This window comes from Geotrypetes seraphini, chromosome 19, assembly GCF_902459505.1.
Source record: "Geotrypetes seraphini chromosome 19, aGeoSer1.1, whole genome shotgun sequence".
In the NCBI taxonomy this organism is placed as follows: domain Eukaryota; kingdom Metazoa; phylum Chordata; class Amphibia; order Gymnophiona; family Dermophiidae; genus Geotrypetes; species Geotrypetes seraphini.
The window spans coordinates 30468648-30491398 of record NC_047102.1 but is presented as its reverse complement, the minus strand read 5'-3'; the positions used below and the strand labels follow the sequence as shown (position 1 = coordinate 30491398).

The following is a 22751-nucleotide window of genomic DNA, read 5'->3' as shown; positions in this document are numbered from 1 at the left end:
CAGGTGAAATTTTTAATGTCTCCATTAAATATCTTTTAAAAGCTTCTGTAGGTGTACCCAAGGTTAGCTTAGGAAAATTCAACATTCAGTCTTCTACTAAAGTTTTCCAAATTTAAATTTTTGTTAAAGAAAAGTTCTATTTTGAACCATGGTAGCAGAAAGATTTTAGTGAAGAAATTTCTTTGTCCACTAATTCAAATTTTCTGTGCATTTCTAATTGAATATTTTGTACAGAAGATAAATCGTCCAATTTAATTGATACCTTAGAGATGTCTTCAGATGATTTTGTAGCCGCTGCTTCAAGTCTCTGAAGGTTCTTCCTAATAATTCTAAGAGTCACTGTCGCGGAGTCTATGGTCTCATTGGCCCCAGTAAAGAGAAGGAAAAGGCATAAGGGATACCCCATACCCAGCAAAGAAAAGGAAAAGGCATATGCATGAGCATATATAGAGAAGCATCAAAATACATAAGGTCAAAGGAGCATATAGTGCATATAAAAACCTAGCAAAGAAAAGGAAAATGCATAAGGCATGTGCATATATAGACAAGCAACAAAAATACATTCCGTATTTTTCGCTCCATAAGATGCACTTTTTCCACCCCCAAAGAGGGGGTAGAAAAGTGGGGGCAACTTATGGAGCGAATACTCTTTCCCCCCTCCCTCCCGGTACCTTTTTAAAGGTGTGGTGCTTTCCTGCTGGACGTCCTTTTTTGGAAGCAGAGCAGCACGATGCAGAAGCGCGACCTTTGAGCTTCCTGCCTGGTCTCGCGTCGCACAGTGATTGGCTGATTTCAGTTCTCGATGAGAAGACAGTAAGCACATAGGTCGTGCTCCTACTTCGCGCCGCTCTGTTTCCAAAGACAGCAATCCAGCAGGAGAGCACCACAACTGTAAAATGGTACCGGGGCAGCTTCGGACTGGAGGCCGACGGCGTCACCTGCTGCCAACGTCGGGGGCAGGCGGCTTCGGGCGGGCCCATTTGCAATCAGAAGCCGCCTGCAGTGAAGGAGCCCTCCCGAATCCAACCACACCCGAAGCCGCCCATACACAGCTCACAGAGAGAAGCCGCCCAAAACAAAGGAGCCTGTCCGAAGCCGCGAGCACCAGAAGCAGCTCGCCCGCAGCCCTTAGTCAGAAGCCTTCCACAGTGAAGTAGCCCACCCAAAGCCGCCCGCGCCCGAAGCTGAAGCAGCCCGCCAGCAGCCCACAATCAGAAGCTGCCCGCAGATGAAGCCGCCAGCAGATGAAACAGCCCACCTGGAGCACACAGTCAGAAGCTGACTGCAGGGAAGTAGCCGGCACGAAGCCGCCTGCACCCAAAGTTGCCAGTAGCCGTAGCTGCCTGCTCGCAGCAAACAGTCAGAATCCACCCGCATCCAATGCCGCCAGCAGCAGAACAGCCTGCCTGTAATCCACAGTCAGAAGCCGCCCACAGCGAAGTAGCCCGCCTGAAGCTGCCTGCATCCGAAGTCCCCAGCAGCCGAAGACGCCCACCCGCAGGTCTAAGCCGTCCCGGTACCTTTTTAAAGTTCTGGAGCTCTCCTGCTGGATGGCTGTCTTTGAAAGCAGAACAGCGTGAAGCAGAGGTGCGACCATTGCGCTTACTGCCTTCTCATCAAAAACTAACATCAGCCAATCAATGAGCAACACGAGACCAGGCAGTAAGTGCAAAGGTCGCGCTTCTGCTTCGCGCTGCTCTGCTTCCAAAGACAGCCATCCAGCAGGAGAGCACCAAAACTTTAAAAAGGTACCAGGACGGCTTCGGGCTGCGGGCGGGCGTCTTCGGCTGCTGGGGACTTTGGGTGCGGGCGGCTTCAGGCGGGCTGAATGTGGGCTGCAGGCGGGCTGTTCAGTTGTTGGCGGCTTCGGGTGTGGGTAGATTCTGACTGTGGGCTGCGAGCGGGCAGCTTCGGCTACTGGCAACATCGGGTGCAGGCGGCTTCGTGCCGGCTACTTCCCTGCAGTCGGCTTCTGATTGTGTGCTCCAGGTGGGCTGCTTCATCTGCTGGCGGCGTCAAGTGCGGGCAGCTTCTGACTGTGGGCTGCGTGCGGGCTGCTTCGAATTCCGGCGTGGGCTGCTTTGAGCGGGCTACTTCGCTGTGGAAGGCTTCTGACTATAGGCTGCGGGCGGGCTGCTTCTGGTGCTCGCGGCTTCGGACAGGCTCCTTTGTTTTGGGCGGCTTCTCTCTGTAGGCTGAGTATGGGCGGCTTCGGGCGTGGTTGGTTTCAAGTGGGCTCCTTCGTTGCGGGCGGAGGGTGGGCTAGATCGACTGTTAGCGGCTTCGGGAGCAGGCGGGTGACATCACTGCGGACAGTCTTTGACTGTGGGTTGCGGACATGTGCGTCTTATGGACAGGTGCGTCTTATAGATTGAAAAACACGGCAATAACGTCAAAGCAGCATGTAGTTTATATAAAAAACATTACATACATGAAGCATAAGGTATATTCATACATAAACTAACATTTAAAAAAGCCAAGTATAAAACCCAGCAAGAGAAGGAAAAGGCATAAGGCATATGCATATATAGACAACCATAAAAATACATAATGACGTCAAAGAAGCATATAGTGCATATGAAAATCCAGCAAAGAAAAGGAAAAGGCATATGCATGAGCATATATAGAGAAGCATCAAAATACATAAGGTCAAAGGAGCATATAGTGCATATGAAAACCCAGAAAAGAAAAGGAAAAGGCATATGGCATGAGCATATGTAGACAAGCATCAAAATAAATAAGGTCAAAGGAGCATATAGTGCATATGAAAAACCAGAAAAGAAAAGCAAAAGGCATATGGCATGAGCATATGTAGACAAGCATCAAAATACATAAGGTCAAAGGAGCATATAGTGCATATGAAAACCCAGAAAAGAAAAGGAAAAGGCATATGGCATGAGCATATGTAGAGAAGCATCAAAATACATAAGGTCAAAGGAGCATATAGTGCATATGAAAACCCAGAAAAGAAAAGGAAAAGGCATATGGCATGAGCATATATAGACAAGCAACAAAAATACATTCCGTATTTTTCGCTCCATAAGATGCACTTTTTCCACCCCCAAAGAGGGGGTAGAAAAGTGGGGGCATCTTATGGAGCGAATACACTTTCCCCTCCCTCCCTCCCGGTACCTTTTTAAAGGTGTGATGCTCTCCTTCTGGACGTCCTTCTATGGAAGCAGAGCGGCACGACGCAGAAGCGTGACCTTTGCGCTTCCTGCCTGGTCTCACGTCGCACAGTGATTGGCTGATTTCAGTTCTCGATGAGAAGACAGTAAGCGCAAAGGTCGTGCTCCTACTTCGCGCCGTTCTGTTTCCAAAGACAGCATCCAGCAGGAGAGCACCACAACTGTAAAATGGTACCGGGGCAGCTTCGGACTGGAGGCCGACGGCGTCACCTGCTGCCAACGTCGGGTGCATGCGGCTTCGGGCGGCCCATTTGCAATCAGAAGCCGCCTGCAGTGAAGGAGCCCGCCCGAATCCAATCACATCCGAAGCCGCCCATACACAGCTCACAGAGAGAAGCCGCCAAAACAAAGGAGCCTGTCCGAAGCTGCGAGCACCAGAAGCAGCCCGCCCGCAGCCCTTAGTCAGAAGCCTTCCACAGTGAAGTAGCCCACCCAAAGCTGCCCGAAGCTGAAGCAGCCCGCCCGCAGCCCACAATCAGAAGCTGCCCGCAGCTGAAGCCGCCAGCAGATGAAACAGCCCACCTGGAGCACACAGTCAGAAGCTGACTGCAGGGAAGTAGCCGGCACGAAGCCGCCTGCACCCAAAGTTGCCAGTAGCCGTAGCTGCCTGCTCGCAGCAAACAGTCAGAATCCACCCGCATCCGATGCCGCCAGCAGCTGAACAGCCTGCCTGCAGTCCACAGTCAGAAGCCGCCCACAGCAAAGTAGCCCGCCTGAAGCTGCCTGCATCCGAAGTCCCCAGCAGCCGAAGACGCCCACCCGCAGCTCTAAGACGTCCCGGTACCTTTTTAAAGTTCTGGAACTCTCCTGCTGGATGGCTGTCTTTGAAAGCTGAACAGCGTGAAGCAGAGGTGCGACCATTGCGCTTACTGCCTTCTCATCAAAAACTAACATCAGCCAATCAATGAGCGACACGAGACCAGGCAGTAAGTGCAAAGGTCGCGCTTCTGCTTCGCGCTGCTCTGCTTCCAAAGACAGCTATCCAGCAGGAGAGCACCAAAACTTTAAAAAGGTACCAGGACGGCTTCGGGCTGCGGGCGGGCGTCTTCGGCTGCTGGGGACTTCGGGTGCGGGCGGCTTCAGGCGGGCTCCTTCGCTGCGGGCGGCTTCTGACTGTGGGCTGCAGGCGGGCTGTTCAGTTGCTGGCGGCTTCGGGTGTGGGTAGATTCTGACTGTGGGCTGCGAGCGGGCAGCTTCGGCTACTGGCAACATCGGGTGCAGGCGGCTTCGTGCCGGCTACTTCCCTGCAGTCGGCTTCTGATTGTGTGCTCCACGTGGGCTGCTTCATCTGCTGGCGGCGTCAAGTGCGGGCAGCTTCTGACTGTGGGCTGCGTGCGGGCTGCTTCGAATTCTGGCGTGGGCGGCTTTGAGCGGGCTACTTCGCTGTGGAAGGCTTCTGACTATAGGCTGCGGGCGGGCTGCTTCTGGTGCTCGCGGCTTCGGACAGGCTCCTTTGTTTTGGGCGGCTTCTCTCTGTAGGCTGAGTATGGGCGGCTTCGGGCGTGGTTGGATTCAAGTGGGCTCCTTCGTTGCGGACGGAGGGTGGGCTAGATCGACTGTTAGCGGCTTCGGGAGCAGTCGGGTGACATCACTGCGGACAGTCTTTGACTGTAGGTTGCGGACATGTGCGTCTTATGGACAGGTGCGTCTTATAGATTGAAAAACACGGCAATAACGTCAAAGCAGCATGTAGTTTATATAAAAAACATTACATACATGAAGCATAAGGTATATTCATACATAAACTAACATTTAAAAAAGCCAAGTATAAAACCCAGCAAGAGAAGGAAAATGCATAAGGCATGTGCATATATAGACAAGCAACAAAAATACATTCCGTATTTTTCACTCCATAAGATGCACTTTTTCCACCCCCAAAGAGGGGGTAGAAAAGTGGGGGCATCTTATGGAGCGAATACTTTTTCCCCTCCCTCTCTCCCGGTACCTTTTTAAAGGAGTGATGCTCTCCTTCTGGACATCCTTCTTTGGAAGCAGAGCGGCACGACGCAGAAGCGCAACCTTTGCGCTTCCTGCCTGGTCTCGCGTCGCACAGTGATTGGCTGATTTCAGTTCTCGATGAGAAGACAGTAAGCGCAAAGGTCGTGCTCCTACTTCGCGCCACTCTGTTTCCAAAGATAGCAATCTAGTAGGAGAGCACCACAACTGTAAAAAGGTACCGGGGCGGCTTCGGGCTGGAGGCAGACGGCGTCACCTACTGCCAACGTCGGGTGCAGGTGGCTTCGGGCGGGCCCATTTGCAATCAGAAGCCGCCTGCAGTGAAGGAGCCCGCCCGAATCCAACCACACCCGAAACCGCCCATACACAGCCCACAGAGAGAAGCCGCCCAAAACAAAGGAGCCTGTCCGAAGCCACGAGCACCAGAAGCAGCCCGCCCGAAGCCCTTAGTCAGAAGCCTTCCACAGTGAAGTAGCCCACCCAAAGCCGCCCGCGCCCGAAGCTGAAGCAGCCCGCCCGCAGCTCACAATCAGAAGCTGCCCGCAGCTGAAGCCGCCAGCAGATGAAACAGCCCACCTGGAGCACACAGTCAGAAGCTGACTGTAGGGAAGTAGCCGGCACGAAGCCGCCTGCACCCAAAGTTGCCAGTAGCCGTAGCTGCCTGCTCGCAGCAAACAGTCAGAATCCACCCGCATCCGATGCTGCCAGCAGCTGAACAGCCTGCCTGCAGTCCACAGTCAGAAGCCGCCCACAGCGAAGTAGCCCGCCTGAAGTTGCCTGCATCCGAAGTCACCAGCAGCCGAAGACGCCCACCTGCAGCTCTAAGCCGTCCCGGTACCTTTTTAAAGTTCTGGAGCTCTCCTGCTGGATGGCTGTCTTTGAAAGCAGAACAGCGCGAAGCAGAAGTGCGACCATTGCAATTACTGCCTTCTCATCAAAAACTAACATCAGCCAATCAATGAGCGACACGAGACCAGGCAGTAAGTGCAAAGGTCGCGCTTCTGCTTCGCGCTGCTCTGCTTCCAAAGACAGCCATCCAGCAGGAGAGCACCAAAACTTTAAGAAGGTACCAGGACAGCTTCGGGCTGCGGGCGGGCGTCAGCGGCTGCTGGGGACTTCGGGTGCGGGCGGCTTCAGGCGGGCTCCTTCGCTGCGGGCGGCTTCTGACTGTGGGCTGCAGGCGGGATGTTCGGCTGCTGGTGGCTTCGGGTGTGGGTAGATTCTGACTGTGGGTTGCGAGCGGGCAGCTTCGGCTACTGGCAACATCGGGTGCAGGCAGCTTCGTGCCGGCTACTTCCCTGCAGTCGGCTTCTGACTGTGTGCTCCAGGTGGGCTGCTTCATCTGCTGGCGGCGTCAGGGGCGTGCAGCTTCTGACTGTGGGCTGCGGGCGGGCTGCTTCTGGTGCAGGTGGCTTCGGACAGGCTCCTTTGTTTTGGGCGGCTTCTGTCTGTGGACTGTGTATGGGCGGCTTCGGGTGTGGTCGGATTTAAGTGAGTCCTTCGTTGCGGGCGGAGGGTGGGCTAGTTCGACTGTTAGTGGCTTCGGGAGCAGGTGGGTGACATCACTGCGGACAGTCTTTGACTGTGGGTTGCGGACATGTGCGTCTTATAGATTGAAAAACACGGCAATAGCATCAAAGCAGCATGCAGTTTATATAAAAAACATTGCATACATGAAGCATAAAGTATATTCATACATAAAACAACATTTAAAAAAGCCAAGTATAAAAACCCAGCAAAGAAAAGGAAAAGGCATATGCATGAGCATATATAGAGAAGCATCAAAATACATAAGGTCAAAGGAGCATATAGTGCATATGAAAACCCAGAAAAGAAAAGGAAAAGGCATATGGCATGAGCATATGTAGAGAAGCATCAAAATACATAAGGTCAAAGGAGCATATAGTGCATATGAAAACCCAGAAAAGAAAAGGAAAAGGCATATGGCATGAGCATATGTAGAGAAGCATCAAAATACATAAGGTCAAAGGAGCATATAGTGCATATGAAAACCCAGAAAAGAAAATTAAAAGGCATATGGCATGAGCATATGTAGAGAAGCATCAAAATACATAAGGTCAAAGGAGCATATAGTGCATATGAAAACCCAGAAAAGAAAAGGAAAAGGCATATGGCATGAGCATATGTAGAGAAGCATCAAAATACATAAGGTCAAAGGAGCATATAGTGCATATGAAATCCCAGAAAAGAAAAGGAAAAGGCATATGGCATGAGCATATGTAGACAAGCATCAAAATACATAAGGTCAAAGGAGCATATAGTGCATATGAAAACCCAGAAAAGAAAAGGAAAAGGCATATGGCATGAGCATATATAGACAAGCAACAAAAATACATTCCGTATTTTTCGCTCCATAAGATGCACTTTTTCCACCCCCAAAGAGGGGGTAGAAAAGTGGGGGCATCTTATGGAGCGAATACACTTTCCCCTCCCTCCCTCCCGGTACCTTTTTAAAGGTGTGATGCTCTCCTTCTGGACGTCCTTCTATGGAAGCAGAGCGGCACGACGCAGAAGCGTGACCTTTGCGCTTCCTGCCTGGTCTCACGTCGCACAGTGATTGGCTGATTTCAGTTCTCGATGAGAAGACAGTAAGCGCAAAGGTCGTGCTCCTACTTCGCGCCGTTCTGTTTCCAAAGACAGCAATCCAGCAGGAGAGCACCACAACTGTAAAATGGTACCGGGGCAGCTTCGGACTGGAGGCCGACGGCGTCACCTGCTGCCAACGTCGGGTGCATGCGGCTTCGGGCGGGCCCATTTGCAATCAGAAGCCGCCTGCAGTGAAGGAGCCCGCCCGAATCCAATCACACCCGAAGCCGCCCATACACAGCTCACAGAGAGAAGCCGCCAAAACAAAGGAGCCTGTCCGAAGCTGCGAGCACCAGAAGCAGCCCGCCCGCAGCCCTTAGTCAGAAGCCTTCCACAGTGAAGTAGCCCACCCAAAGCTGCCCGAAGCTGAAGCAGCCCGCCCGCAGCCCACAATCAGAAGCTGCCCGCAGCTGAAGCCGCCAGCAGATGAAACAGCCCACCTGGAGCACACAGTCAGAAGCTGACTGCAGGGAAGTAGCCGGCACGAAGCCGCCTGCACCCAAAGTTGCCAGTAGCCGTAGCTGCCTGCTCGCAGCAAACAGTCAGAATCCACCCGCATCCGATGCCGCCAGCAGCTGAACAGCCTGCCTGCAGTCCACAGTCAGAAGCCGCCCACAGCAAAGTAGCCCGCCTGAAGCTGCCTGCATCCGAAGTCCCCAGCAGCCGAAGACGCCCACCCGCAGCTCTAAGACGTCCCGGTACCTTTTTAAAGTTCTGGAACTCTCCTGCTGGATAGCTGTCTTTGAAAGCTGAACAGCGTGAAGCAGAGGTGCGACTATTGCGCTTACTGCCTTCTCATCAAAAACTAACATCAGCCAATCAATGAGCGACACGAGACCAGGCAGTAAGTGCAAAGGTCGCGCTTCTGCTTCGCGCTGCTCTGCTTCCAAAGACAGCCATCCAGCAGGAGAGCACCAAAACTTTAAAAAGGTACCAGGACAGCTTCGGGCTGCGGGCGGGCGTCAGCGGCTGCTGGGGACTTCGGGTGCGGGCGGCTTCAGGCGGGCTCCTTCGCTGCGGGCGGCTTCTGACTGTGGGCTGCAGGCGGGATGTTCGGCTGCTGGTGGCTTCGGGTGTGGGTAGATTCTGACTGTGGGTTGCGAGCGGGCAGCTTCGGCTACTGGCAACATCGGGTGCAGGCAGCTTCGTGCCGGCTACTTCCCTGCAGTCGGCTTCTGACTGTGTGCTCCAGGTGGGCTGCTTCATCTGCTGGCGGCGTCAGGGGCGTGCAGCTTCTGACTGTGGGCTGCGGGCGGGCTGCTTCTGGTGCAGGTGGCTTCGGACAGGCTCCTTTGTTTTGGGCGGCTTCTGTCTGTGGACTGTGTATGGGCGGCTTCGGGTGTGGTCGGATTTAAGTGAGTCCTTCGTTGCGGGCGGAGGGTGGGCTAGTTCGACTGTTAGTGGCTTCGGGAGCAGGTGGGTGACATCACTGCGGACAGTCTTTGACTGTGGGTTGCGGACATGTGCGTCTTATAGATTGAAAAACACGGCAATAGCATCAAAGCAGCATGTAGTTTATATAAAAAACATTGCATACATGAAGCATAAAGTATATTCATACATAAAACAACATTTAAAAAAGCCAAGTATAAAAACCCAGCAAAGAAAAGGAAAAGGCATATGCATGAGCATATATAGAGAAGCATCAAAATACATAAGGTCAAAGGAGCATATAGTGCATATGAAAATCCAGAAAAGAAAAGGAAAAGGCATATGCATGAGCATATATAGAGAAGCATCAAAATACATAAGGTCAAAGGAGCATATAGTGCATATGAAAAACCAGAAAAGAAAAGCAAAAGGCATATGGCATGAGCATATGTAGACAAGCATCAAAATACATAAGGTCAAAGGAGCATATAGTGCATATGAAAACCCAGAAAAGAAAAGGAAAAGGCATATGGCATGAGCATATATAGACAAGCAACAAAAATACATTCCGTATTTTTCGCTCCATAAGATGCACTTTTTCCACCCCCAAAGAGGGGGTAGAAAAGTGGGGGCATCTTAGGGAGCGAATACTCTTTCCCCTCCCTCCCTCCCGGTACCTTTTTAAAGGTGTGATGCTCTCCTTCTGGACGTCCTTCTATGGAAGCAGAGCGGCACGACGCAGAAGCGTGACCTTTGCGCTTCCTGCCTGGTCTCACGTCGCACAGTGATTGGCTGATTTCAGTTCTCGATGAGAAGACAGTAAGCGCAAAGGTCGTGCTCCTACTTCGCGCCGTTCTGTTTCCAAAGACAGCAATCCAGCAGGAGAGCACCACAACTGTAAAATGGTACCGGGGCAGCTTCGGACTGGAGGCCGACGGCGTCACCTGCTGCCAACGTCGGGTGCATGCGGCTTCGGGCGGGCCCATTTGCAATCAGAAGCCGCCTGCAGTGAAGGAGCCCGCCCGAATCCAATCACACCCGAAGCCGCCCATACACAGCTCACAGAGAGAAGCCGCCAAAACAAAGGAGCCTGTCCGAAGCTGCGAGCACCAGAAGCAGCCCGCCCGCAGCCCTTAGTCAGAAGCCTTCCACAGTGAAGTAGCCCACCCAAAGCTGCCCGAAGCTGAAGCAGCCCGCCCGCAGCCCACAATCAGAAGCTGCCCGCAGCTGAAGCCGCCAGCAGATGAAACAGCCCACCTGGAGCACACAGTCAGAAGCTGACTGCAGGGAAGTAGCCGGCACGAAGCCGCCTGCACCCAAAGTTGCCAGTAGCCGTAGCTGCCTGCTCGCAGCAAACAGTCAGAATCCACCCGCATCCGATGCCGCCAGCAGCTGAACAGCCTGCCTGCAGTCCACAATCAGAAGCCGCCCACAGCGAAGTAGCCCGCCTGAAGCTGCCTGCATCCGAAGTCCCCAGCAGCCAAAGACGCCCACCCGCAGCTCTAAGACGTCCCGGTACCTTTTTAAAGTTCTGGAACTCTCCTGCTGGATGGCTGTCTTTGAAAGCTGAACAGCGTGAAGCAGAGGTGCGACCATTGCGCTTACTGCCTTCTCATCAAAAACTAACATCAGCCAATCAATGAGCGACACGAGACCAGGCAGTAAGTGCAAAGGTCGCGCTTCTGCTTCGCGCTGCTCTGCTTCCAAAGACAGCTATCCAGCAGGAGAGCACCAAAACTTTAAAAAGGTACCAGGACGGCTTCGGGCTGCGGGCGGGCGTCTTCGGCTGCTGGGGACTTCGGGTGCGGGCGGCTTCAGGCGGGCTCCTTCGCTGCGGGCGGCTTCTGACTGTGGGCTGCAGGCGGGCTGTTCAGTTGCTGGCGGCTTCGGGTGTGGGTAGATTCTGACTGTGGGCTGCGAGCGGGCAGCTTCGGCTACTGGCAACATCGGGTGCAGGCGGCTTCGTGCCGGCTACTTCCCTGCAGTCGGCTTCTGATTGTGTGCTCCAGGTGGGCTGCTTCATCTGCTGGCGGCGTCAAGTGCGGGCAGCTTCTGACTGTGGGCTGCGTGCGGGCTGCTTCGAATTCTGGCGTGGGCGGCTTTGAGCGGGCTACTTCGCTGTGGAAGGCTTCTGACTATAGGCTGCGGGCGGGCTGCTTCTGGTGCTCGCGGCTTCGGACAGGCTCCTTTGTTTTGGGCGGCTTCTCTCTGTAGGCTGAGTATGGGCGGCTTCGGGCGTGGTTGGATTCAAGTGGGCTCCTTCGTTGCGGACGGAGGGTGGGCTAGATCGACTGTTAGCGGCTTCGGGAGCAGTCGGGTGACATCACTGCGGACAGTCTTTGACTGTAGGTTGCGGACATGTGCGTCTTATGGACAGGTGCGTCTTATAGATTGAAAAACACGGCAATAACGTCAAAGCAGCATGTAGTTTATATAAAAAACATTACATACATGAAGCATAAGGTATATTCATACATAAACTAACATTTAAAAAAGCCAAGTATAAAACCCAGCAAGAGAAGGAAAATGCATAAGGCATGTGCATATATAGACAAGCAACAAAAATACATTCCGTATTTTTCACTCCATAAGATGCACTTTTTCCACCCCCAAAGAGGGGGTAGAAAAGTGGGGGCATCTTATGGAGCGAATACTTTTTCCCCTCCCTCTCTCCCGGTACCTTTTTAAAGGAGTGATGCTCTCCTTCTGGACATCCTTCTTTGGAAGCAGAGCGGCACGACGCAGAAGCGCAACCTTTGCGCTTCCTGCCTGGTCTCGCGTCGCACAGTGATTGGCTGATTTCAGTTCTCGATGAGAAGACAGTAAGCGCAAAGGTCGTGCTCCTACTTCGCGCCACTCTGTTTTAAAAGATAGCAATCTAGTAGGAGAGCACCACAACTGTAAAAAGGTACCGGGGCGGCTTCGGGCTGGAGGCAGACGGCGTCACCTACTGCCAACGTCGGGTGCAGGTGGCTTCGGGCGGGCCCATTTGCAATCAGAAGCCGCCTGCAGTGAAGGAGCCCGCCCGAATCCAACCACACCCGAAACCGCCCATACACAGCCCACAGAGAGAAGCCGCCCAAAACAAAGGAGCCTGTCCGAAGCCACGAGCACCAGAAGCAGCCCGCCCGAAGCCCTTAGTCAGAAGCCTTCCACAGTGAAGTAGCCCACCCAAAGCCGCCCGCGCCCGAAGCTGAAGCAGCCCGCCCGCAGCTCACAATCAGAAGCTGCCCGCAGCTGAAGCCGCCAGCAGATGAAACAGCCCACCTGGAGCACACAGTCAGAAGCTGACTGTAGGGAAGTAGCCGGCACGAAGCCGCCTGCACCCAAAGTTGCCAGTAGCCGTAGCTGCCTGCTCGCAGCAAACAGTCAGAATCCACCCGCATCCGATGCTGCCAGCAGCTGAACAGCCTGCCTGCAGTCCACAGTCAGAAGCCGCCCACAGCGAAGTAGCCCGCCTGAAGTTGCCTGCATCCGAAGTCACCAGCAGCCGAAGACGCCCACCTGCAGCTCTAAGCCGTCCCGGTACCTTTTTAAAGTTCTGGAGCTCTCCTGCTGGATGGCTGTCTTTGAAAGCAGAACAGCGCGAAGCAGAAGTGCGACCATTGCAATTACTGCCTTCTCATCAAAAACTAACATCAGCCAATCAATGAGCGACACGAGACCAGGCAGTAAGTGCAAAGGTCGCGCTTCTGCTTCGCGCTGCTCTGCTTCCAAAGACAGCCATCCAGCAGGAGAGCACCAAAACTTTAAGAAGGTACCAGGACAGCTTCGGGCTGCGGGCGGGCGTCAGCGGCTTCTGGGGACTTCGGGTGCGGGCGGCTTCAGGCGGGCTCCTTCGCTGCGGGCGGCTTCTGACTGTGGGCTGCAGGCGGGATGTTCGGCTGCTGGTGGCTTCGGGTGTGGGTAGATTCTGACTGTGGGTTGCGAGCGGGCAGCTTCGGCTACTGGCAACATCGGGTGCAGGCAGCTTCGTGCCGGCTACTTCCCTGCAGTCGGCTTCTGACTGTGTGCTCCAGGTGGGCTGCTTCATCTGCTGGCGGCGTCAGGGGCGTGCAGCTTCTGACTGTGGGCTGCGGGCGGGCTGCTTCTGGTGCAGGTGGCTTCGGACAGGCTCCTTTGTTTTGGGCGGCTTCTGTCTGTGGACTGTGTATGGGCGGCTTCGGGTGTGGTCGGATTTAAGTGAGTCCTTCGTTGCGGGCGGAGGGTGGGCTAGTTCGACTGTTAGTGGCTTCGGGAGCAGGTGGGTGACATCACTGCGGACAGTCTTTGACTGTGGGTTGCGGACATGTGCGTCTTATAGATTGAAAAACACGGCAATAGCATCAAAGCAGCATGTAGTTTATATAAAAAACATTGCATACATGAAGCATAAAGTATATTCATACATAAAACAACATTTAAAAAAGCCAAGTATAAAAACCCAGCAAGAGAAGGAAAAGGCATAAGGCATATGCATATATAGATAACCATAAAAATACATAATGACGTCAAAGGAGCATATAGTGCATATGAAAACCTAGCAAAGAAAAGGAAAAGGCATATGCATGAGCATATATAGAGAAGCATCAAAATACATAAGGTCAAAGGAGCATATAGTGCATATGAAAACCCAGAATAGAAAAGGAAAAGGCATATGGCATGAGCATATGTAGACAAGCATCAAAATACATAAGGTCAAAGGAGCATATAGTGCATATAAAAACCTAGCAAAGAAAAGGAAAAGGCATATGCATGAGCATATATAGAGAAGCATCAAAATACATAAGGTCAAAGGAGCATATAGTGCATATGAAAACCCAGAATAGAAAAGGAAAAGGCATATGCATGAGCATATATAGAGAAGCATCAAAATACATAAGGTCAAAGGAGCATATAGTGCATATAAAAACCTAGCAAAGAAAAGGAAAAGGCATAAGGCATGTGCATATATAGACAAGCAATAAAAATACATTCCGTATTTTTCGCTCCATAAGATGCACTTTTTCCACCCCCAAAGAGGGGGTAGAAAAGTGGGGGCATCTTAGGGAGCGAATACTCTTTCCCCTCCCTCCCTCCCGGTACCTTTTTAAAGGTGTGATGCTCTCCTTCTGGACGTCCTTCTTTGGAAGCAGAGCGGCACGACGCAGAAGCGCGACCTTTGCGCTTCCTGCCTGGTCTCGCGTCGCACAGTGATTGGCTGATTTCAGTTCTCGATGAGAAGACAGTAAGCGCAAAGGTCGTGCTCCTACTTCGCGCCACTCTGTTTCCAAAGATAGCAATCTAGTAGGAGAGCACCACAACTGTAAAAAGGTACCGGGGCGGCTTCGGGCTGGAGGCAGACGGCGTCACCTGCTGCCAACGTCGGGTGCAGGCGGCTTCGGGCGGGCCCATTTGCAATCAGAAGCCGCCTGCAGTGAAGGAGCCCGCCCGAATCCAACCACACCCGAAGCCGCCCATACACAGCTCACAGAGAGAAGCCGCCCAAAACAAAGGAGCCTGTCCGAAGACGCGAGCACCAGAAGCAGCCCGCCCGCAGCCCTTAGTCAGAAGCCTTCCACAGTGAAGTAGCCCACCCAAAGCCGCCCGCGCCCGAAGCTGAAGCAGCCCGCCCGCAGCCCACAATCAGAAGCCGCCAGCAGATGAAACAGCCCACCTGGAGCACACAGTCAGAAGCTGACTGCAGGGAAGTAGCCGGCACGAAGCCGCCTGCACCCAAAGTTGCCAGTAGCCGTAGCTGCTTGCTCGCAGCAAACAGTCAGAATCCACCCGCATCCGATGCCGCCAGCAGCTGAACAGCCTGCCTGCAGTCCACAGTCAGAAGCCGCCCACAGCGAAGTAGCCCGCCTGAAGCTGCCTGCATCCGAAGTCCCCAGCAGCCGAAGACGCCCACCCGCAGCTCTAAGCCATCCCAGTACCTTTTTAAAGTTCTGGAGCTCTCCTGCTGGATGGCTGTCTTTGAAAGCAGAACAGCGCGAAGCAGAAGTGCGACCATTGCACTTACTTCCTTCTCATCAAAAACTAACATCAGCCAATCAATCAATGAGCGACACGAGACCAGGCAGTAAGTGCAAAGGTCGCGCTTCTGCTTCGCGCTGCTCTGCTTCCAAAGACAGCCATCCAGCAGGAGAGCACCACAACTTTAAAAAGGTACCGGGACGGCTTCGAGCTGCGGGCGGGCGGCTTCGGTTGTTGGGGACTTCGGGTGCGGGCGGCTTCAGGCGGGCTCCTTCGCTACAGGCGGCTTCTGACTGTGGGCTGCAGGCGCGCTGTTAAGCTGCTGGCGGCTTCGGGTGCGGGTGGATTCTGACTGTCGGCTGCGAGCGGGCAGCTACGGCTACTGGCAATTTTGGGTGCAGGCAGCTTCGTGCCGGCTACTTCCTTGCAGTCGGCTTCTGACTGTGTGCTCCAGGTGGGCTGTTTCATCTGCTGGCGGCGGCGGGTGCGGGTAGCTTGACTGTGGACCTCGGGCGGGCTGCTTCGGCTTCGGGTGGCTTTGGGCGGGCTATTTCGTTGTGGAAGGCTTCTGACTATGGGCTGCGGGCAGGCTGCTTTAGGTGCAGGCAGCTTCGGACAGGCTCCTTTGTTTCGGGTGGCATCTGTCTGTGGGCTGTGTACGGGCGGGTTCGGGTGTGGTCGGATTCAGGCGGGCTCCTTCGCTGCGGGCGGCTTCTGACTGTAGGCTGCATGTGGGCTACTTCGGCTGACGGCAGCTTCTGGTGCCGGCGGCTTTGGGTGGTCTGCTTTGGCTTCAGGTGTGGGCGGCTTCCAACTGTGAGCTATGGGCGGGCGGCTTCTGCTTCAGGCGGAATCCTTCAGGTGCGGGCGGTTTATGACTGTGGGCTTCGGGCAGGTGGCTTCTGTTTCGGATGCGAGCGGCTTCGGACGGGCAGATTCTGACTGCGGGCTGCAGGCGGGCGGTTTTGGCTTAGGGTGTGGGTGGCTTCGACCGGGCTCCTTTGGCATCGGGTGAGGGCGGCTTCTGACTATGGTCTGCGGGCGGGCTACTTCGATTGCTGGCGGCTTTGGGTGTGGGTGGGGACTTCAGGCGGGCGAGCACGGCGACTTTTGACTGTGGGTTGCGAATGGGTGCGTCTTATAGATCTAAAAACACGGTAATAACATCAAAGGTGCATGTAGTTTATATAAAAACCATTACATACATGAAGCATAAGTTGTATTCATACATAAAACAACATTTAAAAGTCCAAGTATAAAAACCCAGCAAGAGAAGGAAAAGGCATAAGGCATGTGCATATATAGACAAGCATCAAAATACATAAAAACCTCAAAAGAGGCAGACTTGCACGGTCTGTGTCTGAATATGGCCGTTTAGGGGAGGATGGCCTGGAGAGGCCTTCAATGGCTGTGAGGGTGTAGATGGGCTGGAGTAGGTTTTCACGGAGATTTCAGCAGTTGGAACCCAAGCACAGCACCGGGTAGAGCTTTGGATTCTTGCCCAGAAATAGCTAATAAGAAAAAATTTTAAAAAAATTTAAATTGAATCAGGTTGGGCAGACTGGATGGACCATTCGGGTCTTTATCTGCCGTCATCTATTATGTAACTATGAAGATATAGTATATACAAAAACCCAGCAAAGAGTGGAAACAGGTATATGGCATGAGCATATATAGACAAGCATGAAAATACATAATAACCTCAAAGGAGGATTTAGTGCATATAAAAACCCAGCAAGAAAAGGAAAAGGCATAAGGCATATATACACAAGCATCAAAATACATAATAACCTCAAAGGAAGATGCAGTGCATATAAAAACCTAGCAAGAGAAGGAAAAGGCAAAATGCATTTGCATTTATAGATAAGCATCAAAATACATAATGTCAAAGGAGCATATATAGTGCATATAAAATCCCAGCAAAGAGAAGGAAAACACACAGGGCATGTGCATATATAGACAAGCATCAAAGTATATAATAATCTCAAAAGAGCAAACTTGCCCGGTCTGTCTGTATATGGCAGTTTGGTGTAGATGGGCTGGAGTAGGTTTTGATGGAGATTTCGGCACTTGGAACTCAAGCACAGCACCGGGTAGAGCTTTGGATTCTTGCCCAGAAATAGCTAAGAAGAAAAAAATTAAATTGAATCAGGTTGGTCAGACTGGATGGACCATTTGGGTTTTTATCTGCCGTCATCTACTATGTCACTATGAGGATGTAGTATATATAAAAATCCAGCAAAGAAAAGGAAAATGCATATGGCATGTGCATATATAAACAAGCATCAAAATATATAATAACCTCAAAAGAGGCAAACTTGCCCAGTCTGTCTGTATATGGCCGTTTGGGGGAGGATAGGCTGGAGAGGGCTTCAATGGCTGGGAGGGTGTAGATGGGCTGGTGTAGGTTTTGATGGATATTTCGGCACTTGGAACCCAAGCACAGTACCGGGTAGAGCTTTGGATTCTTGCCTAGAAATAGCTAAGAAGAAAAAAATTAAAAACATTTAAATTGAATTAGGTTGGGCAGACTGGTCTTTATCTGCCGTCATCTACTATGTTACTATGAAGATGTAGTATATATAAAAACCCAGCAAAGAGCAGGAAAAGGCATAAGGTATGTGCATATATAGACAAGCATCAAAATATATAATGTCAAAGGAGCATATAATGCATATAAAATCCCAGCAAAGAGAATGAAAAGGCATAAGGTATGTGCATATATAGACAAGCATCAAAATACATAATAACCTCAAAGGAGGATGCAGTGCATATAAAAATCCAGCAAGAGAAGGAAAAGGCAAAAGGCATTTGCATATATAGATAAGCATCAAAATACATAATAACCTCAAAGGAGGATGTAGTGCATATAAAAAAACACTAGATACATGAAGCATAAGGTATATCCATACATTGCACAGCATAAAAATGCAAGTCTGAAAAACCAGTGAGAGGGCAAAGGAAGCCTGGAAAAGCATCATGGGAAGGGGTCAAACTGCACGTCCTTAACAATCTGAGCTCGGACCGATCCTAATGCTTTTCCCTCCCTTTGCCGAGACTAAAAGCGGCACCGACCTCAGGGCAAAAGTCTCGGCATAGGGAGGGTTAAAGCATTAGGAAGATCCGCCAGGTCCGCTTTTTACCCCTTGCCAGCCTAGAAACACCATAGGAGCAATATGGAAAAGCAAGAAGCATAAAGCATTTCTATGGATAGAAATACAGGGAGAAAAAAAGGCATTATGCGAGCTGTATAAAAAAAAAAAAAAAGCAAACAAACTAGTAAAACACACAGGGATTTCCGGTACGGGACAACGCGTTAAAAAAAACCGAACTTATAAAACAAAATGTGAATGAATACTTAAACACACTATGAAGGAACCCAGAAAGTTAATAAAAATAAAAAAAAGACAAGCGTAAAACTGTTTGACTTTTGACTGGAAAACTGAACAAAACCGCGAAAGACAAAGGCGCGCGCCGCACAAAATTACAGTTTTTAGGGGCTCCGACGGGGGGTTTTGTTGGGGAACCCCCCCCCTCCAGTTTACTTAATAGAAATCGCGCCGGCGTTATGGGGAGTTGGGGGGGTTGTAACCCTCCACATTTTACTGTAAACTTCACTTTTTCCCTAAAAAACAGGGAAAAAGTTAAGTTTTCAGTAAAATGTGGGGGGGTTACAACCCCCACAACGCGGCGCGATGTCTATTAAGTAAACTGGCGGGGTTCCCCCCCCCCCCCCGTCGGAGCCCTAAAAACAGTAATTTAGAGCGGCGCGCGCCTCCGCTCAATTGTCTGGGCGCGTCTTTGTCCCGGTGAACTTTTAACCCAGAAAATTAATAATAATAAAAAAGAGAAGCGTAAAACTGTTTAACTTTGACTGGAAAACTGAATAAAACTGTACCTGAAAGTGTCGAGTCGAAAAAAGAAACCCCAAAATGGCACAACTGTGGAACACACTTAATGAGACGCGCCAGGGGGGGGGGCAGGAAAAGACCCACCAAATAGGGAATATAAAAAGGCAAACGTCGAGAAAAAGACCCGCGGGCGAGAAAGCTGGGGTTGCACGGCGGAGGGAGGGGGGGCATGAAGAGAGGCCATACCTGAGACATGCAAAAGTCACAGAACATCAGCGAAGCCGCGAGCAGAGCTTTCGCCCGAGCGCTCGAGCAGCAACGCGCAAACTCCTGACTAAAAGCGAAGTGGCGCGAGCCCGGCTTTTTTAACCTTGTGCTCGAGGTCAAGCGGTCACGTGACGTTTCGCGAAAAGGCGCCAAAACTGCAATCGAGAAAAACAAGCTCGGACAAGAAACTAAATAGAAGAGAAAATTCTAGAACCTACCCTAATCTGAAAAGAAAGAAAGGAAGGCCTAAAAAACCCCGAGGGTCACCAGCCTGAGTATTAACGGAGTTGAGGTGAGAGTTGGGATGTACTAAATGCAGGGTGCAGGTGACGTGGGTAAGAAAGCTCTGCACGAGCTCAATGAAAAACATACCCAATGCTGTGCTATACTGAACATCCCTTATAGAAAAAAAAAATCATGAAGGAGCCGGTGGGAGGAATATAAGGGACATATTATGAGAGACAAAAATGGGCAAGAACAGAAAAATAAAAAAATTTGGAATTGCGGCTTCATATAAGAAACATAGGCCAGGGTTTTAAGGCCTACATTTCTGATGACAATTGTGGCTATGAAGGCGCTTTATGATGACTAATGCCACTTCCGGTGATAGCCTCTGACGATAGCCATGCCTGCAGTGGCATTACGCGTCCTACAGCGCCTTTCTAGATGGGAGAATGGCAGCCATTTTGACGGCACCCTTTGGCGCCTCCGTTTTTTTTAAAGTCAGTTCTTAATTGGTTTTAATTGAGGCTGTCAATTACTCTGCTGTTTCTCACCAATTAAAACAATTAAGTTAGGCGGTGGTAGGATGTCTATGGCCGCCTAACGTAGAGCGCCGTTACTAGAATCGGGGCCTATCTCCTATGCTGTGAAGAGCACCCGTCCCAGAATGCCCTTTATAGGATCTTTCAGCGCTGATATTTTCTTGGTGCTGAATTTTCAGTGCCATTTACTGAATCCGGCTCAATTTGTCCAAAATTATCCATTTAGAAGGGGGATGGGATTCACAGAGATAGGCCCTGATTCTAGTAATGGCGGCCATAGACATCCTACCACCATCTAACAGTTAGGCCCATATGCTGCTTACTCTTGCGTCTTCATTATTTTAATGCAATGCTATTGCTTTAGGATGTTATGGAAAAAAGAATAATGCAGATAGCTTGGACATTTTTAGTTTTTGTGGACTTGAATCTGTTGGGTTCATGTTACTATTTTATCTTCTCTGTAGATTAGACAAAGCAGTATTTCCTAAAATATGGGAGAATCCTCAGCATGCAGCACAAATATTAGCAGTGGTCCTACAATTTCAATTCCACTGCTGCATTTCATTTTCAACCGAAATGATCTTGAAAATGCTACTTAATCATGTCTTTTTCTCTGAGCTAATGCTGGAAAAGTGCATTATATTCTCTTTAGAGTCAGGCTTTCATTTTAGTTGAGTAAATCATGAGCCATTAAAGATGAATGCAATTCTTAGTATCGACTTAGGCTTGACTGCCTGATCGTCCGGCACCTGCCCCGTTAGGTTGTCTAGAAAAACCTATAGTTGGAAAAACTGTGTGAATTGAAATTTTTCCCATGAATTTCATTGTGCGTGATCAGAAAATAATTTTTAAAAAATATTTGTAAAGCCCATTCTGGGGTCGCTCAAAGCCACTGAATACATAAAATCTAGCGGTATTTTATTAAATGAACCTTCCACGTCTGCTCTTTATTGTGGAAAATAACAGAAATGTAACTTACTTTGCTAATACCTAAACACACGCATTTTGGCAAACAACAGTTTCATTGTGGCAAGCAGGTACACCGAAGCATGTCAGTGGGAGACTTGGTTGGACCTGAACCACATTTCCTGTTTCACGCTCTTGGCATTACCAATGAATGGTTGGCAAAGCCAGTGGACAGTGTGGTCTGAAGATCCAAACTTCCGTACCACTGAACAGTTTGTCAATACCATGAAGGTGGTTAATGACACAGCCGAGCGAGGTGTTCAACTGATAACCGATTCTGCCAGTGGCATCACCACAGACCCAGTTCAGCATGAGGCCTTGTTGCAAGGAATTAAACAGCATCAAGGGCCTTATCGTATTTCAAGAAGATATTGAGGACTGCCTGTCAATCATTCCAGGGCGCGAGTTACAGAGCCACGCCATGATAGGCGGTTGAAATGTAGGCCCAGAAAACCCAGGTCTACATTTCAGCCGCTAGACCGCAACAGCTGAGTGTGGCAGGGGGATTCCCCAAAGCCGCAGTTCTGTAGGGCACCGGTTACAAAATCGCAGATTTGGGAAGTCCCTACCGTTCAGCTGATGGGGGAGCGGCCACGGCAGGGAACCCCCGAACCCCACCACAAGTCAGCCGGCAGGAGAAATTCCCATTTCCTCCTGGTGACTAGCGGTGAGGTGGGACAGGAATCTTCTCTGCCCTGTCCTAGCCGGCTCTGCATCTCCCCTCCTGCTTCCTGGACCCTGGATCTGTCACAGGCCTCCGTAAGCCCTTGTGGTCCAGTGGTGAGCTGGGGCAGGAGTAATCCTCTTACGCTTCTGTCTTGCTACTGAAAAGGCTGCTGCAAGTTTTCATCCTTAGAGAGCTTACAATTAATTTTCACACTGCTTTATCGTCTATTATTTAGAAAATATGGTTTTAATTTGCAGTTTCCTATCTTTTTTGCTTTTAGGTATGAATACAAGTAGAAGTGAAACGAGTAAAGATCACTCACTAAAGTCCTCTAGGAGAAGCATGCCGTGCTTAGCCCAGAGCCAAACGCATCCTCAGAACCTGAACAAACACTCTTCGTGGCTTCAACCCAATCGGATCTCACCGCAGCCCCTCAGTGCAGAATCACCTGAAATACATGCAGAACAGGAACGAGGTAGAGTGATTTTTAACCATACAAAAAGCTTCGTTTGTACAGTTAACTAATGGGCATTAAGCCCTTAATGTGTGGTTAACGCATACCAACAGGTTACCACAGAAATGCGTTAAAGCGTTTTGCAATATTTTTCCTGTTGGCATGCATTAACACACATATTACTGATTCTGAAAATTATTCTTTGGAGGGGGCATGCCCAAGTTAGAAAATGGGCATTATTCTTGGCTTATAGACTCTCTCTTGTAGGTCTCCACCATCAGCTGCCTTTGTATAGATAGATAGAGAGGAGCCAACTTTTCAAAATTATTGGGGGGGGGGGGTGCTAAACCTAATTGAAATTACCTCTCCCTGGACACAGTCAAGGAGTTTGTTCAATATTAGGGGTGGGGGGTGCTCAAGCACTCACAGCACCCGCAGACTTGGCTTCTATAGATAGCTAGATCAATAGATATTTGTATAGATATAGATAGAGAGATATGAAAGATATATATATATATTGGGTTTAGCACCCCCCCCCCCCAATAATTTTGAAAAGTTGGCTCCTCTCTATCTATCTATACAAAGGCAGCTGATGGTGGAGACCTACAAGAGAGAATATATATATTTTAATTTACACAGTGATGTAGTAAGTGGGGGACGACAGACTGCCCTGGGCGCCGTCTTGGTGTGGCGCCAGCACCTTTCCTCCTCTCCGTCCCCTGC

At 50.6% G+C, this 22751-nt stretch overlaps 1 protein-coding gene across 7 annotated transcripts in view; it reads left to right on the top strand.

The window, feature by feature from the left end:
• Nucleotides 1–22751, top strand: part of LOC117352039 (anoctamin-3-like) — a 115557-nt gene that overhangs the window by 32868 nt on the left and 59938 nt on the right. For all 7 annotated transcript variants that reach the window (XR_004537560.1, XR_004537564.1, XR_004537562.1 and 4 more), the window contains one exon: nucleotides 21855–22049. Coding sequence is in view for 2 of the 7 variants with exons in the window: in XM_033928046.1 (XP_033783937.1) it covers nucleotides 21857–22049 (193 nt within the window). In the remaining 5 variants the exon portion in view is untranslated. The remainder of the gene's footprint in view (nucleotides 1–21854; nucleotides 22050–22751) is intronic.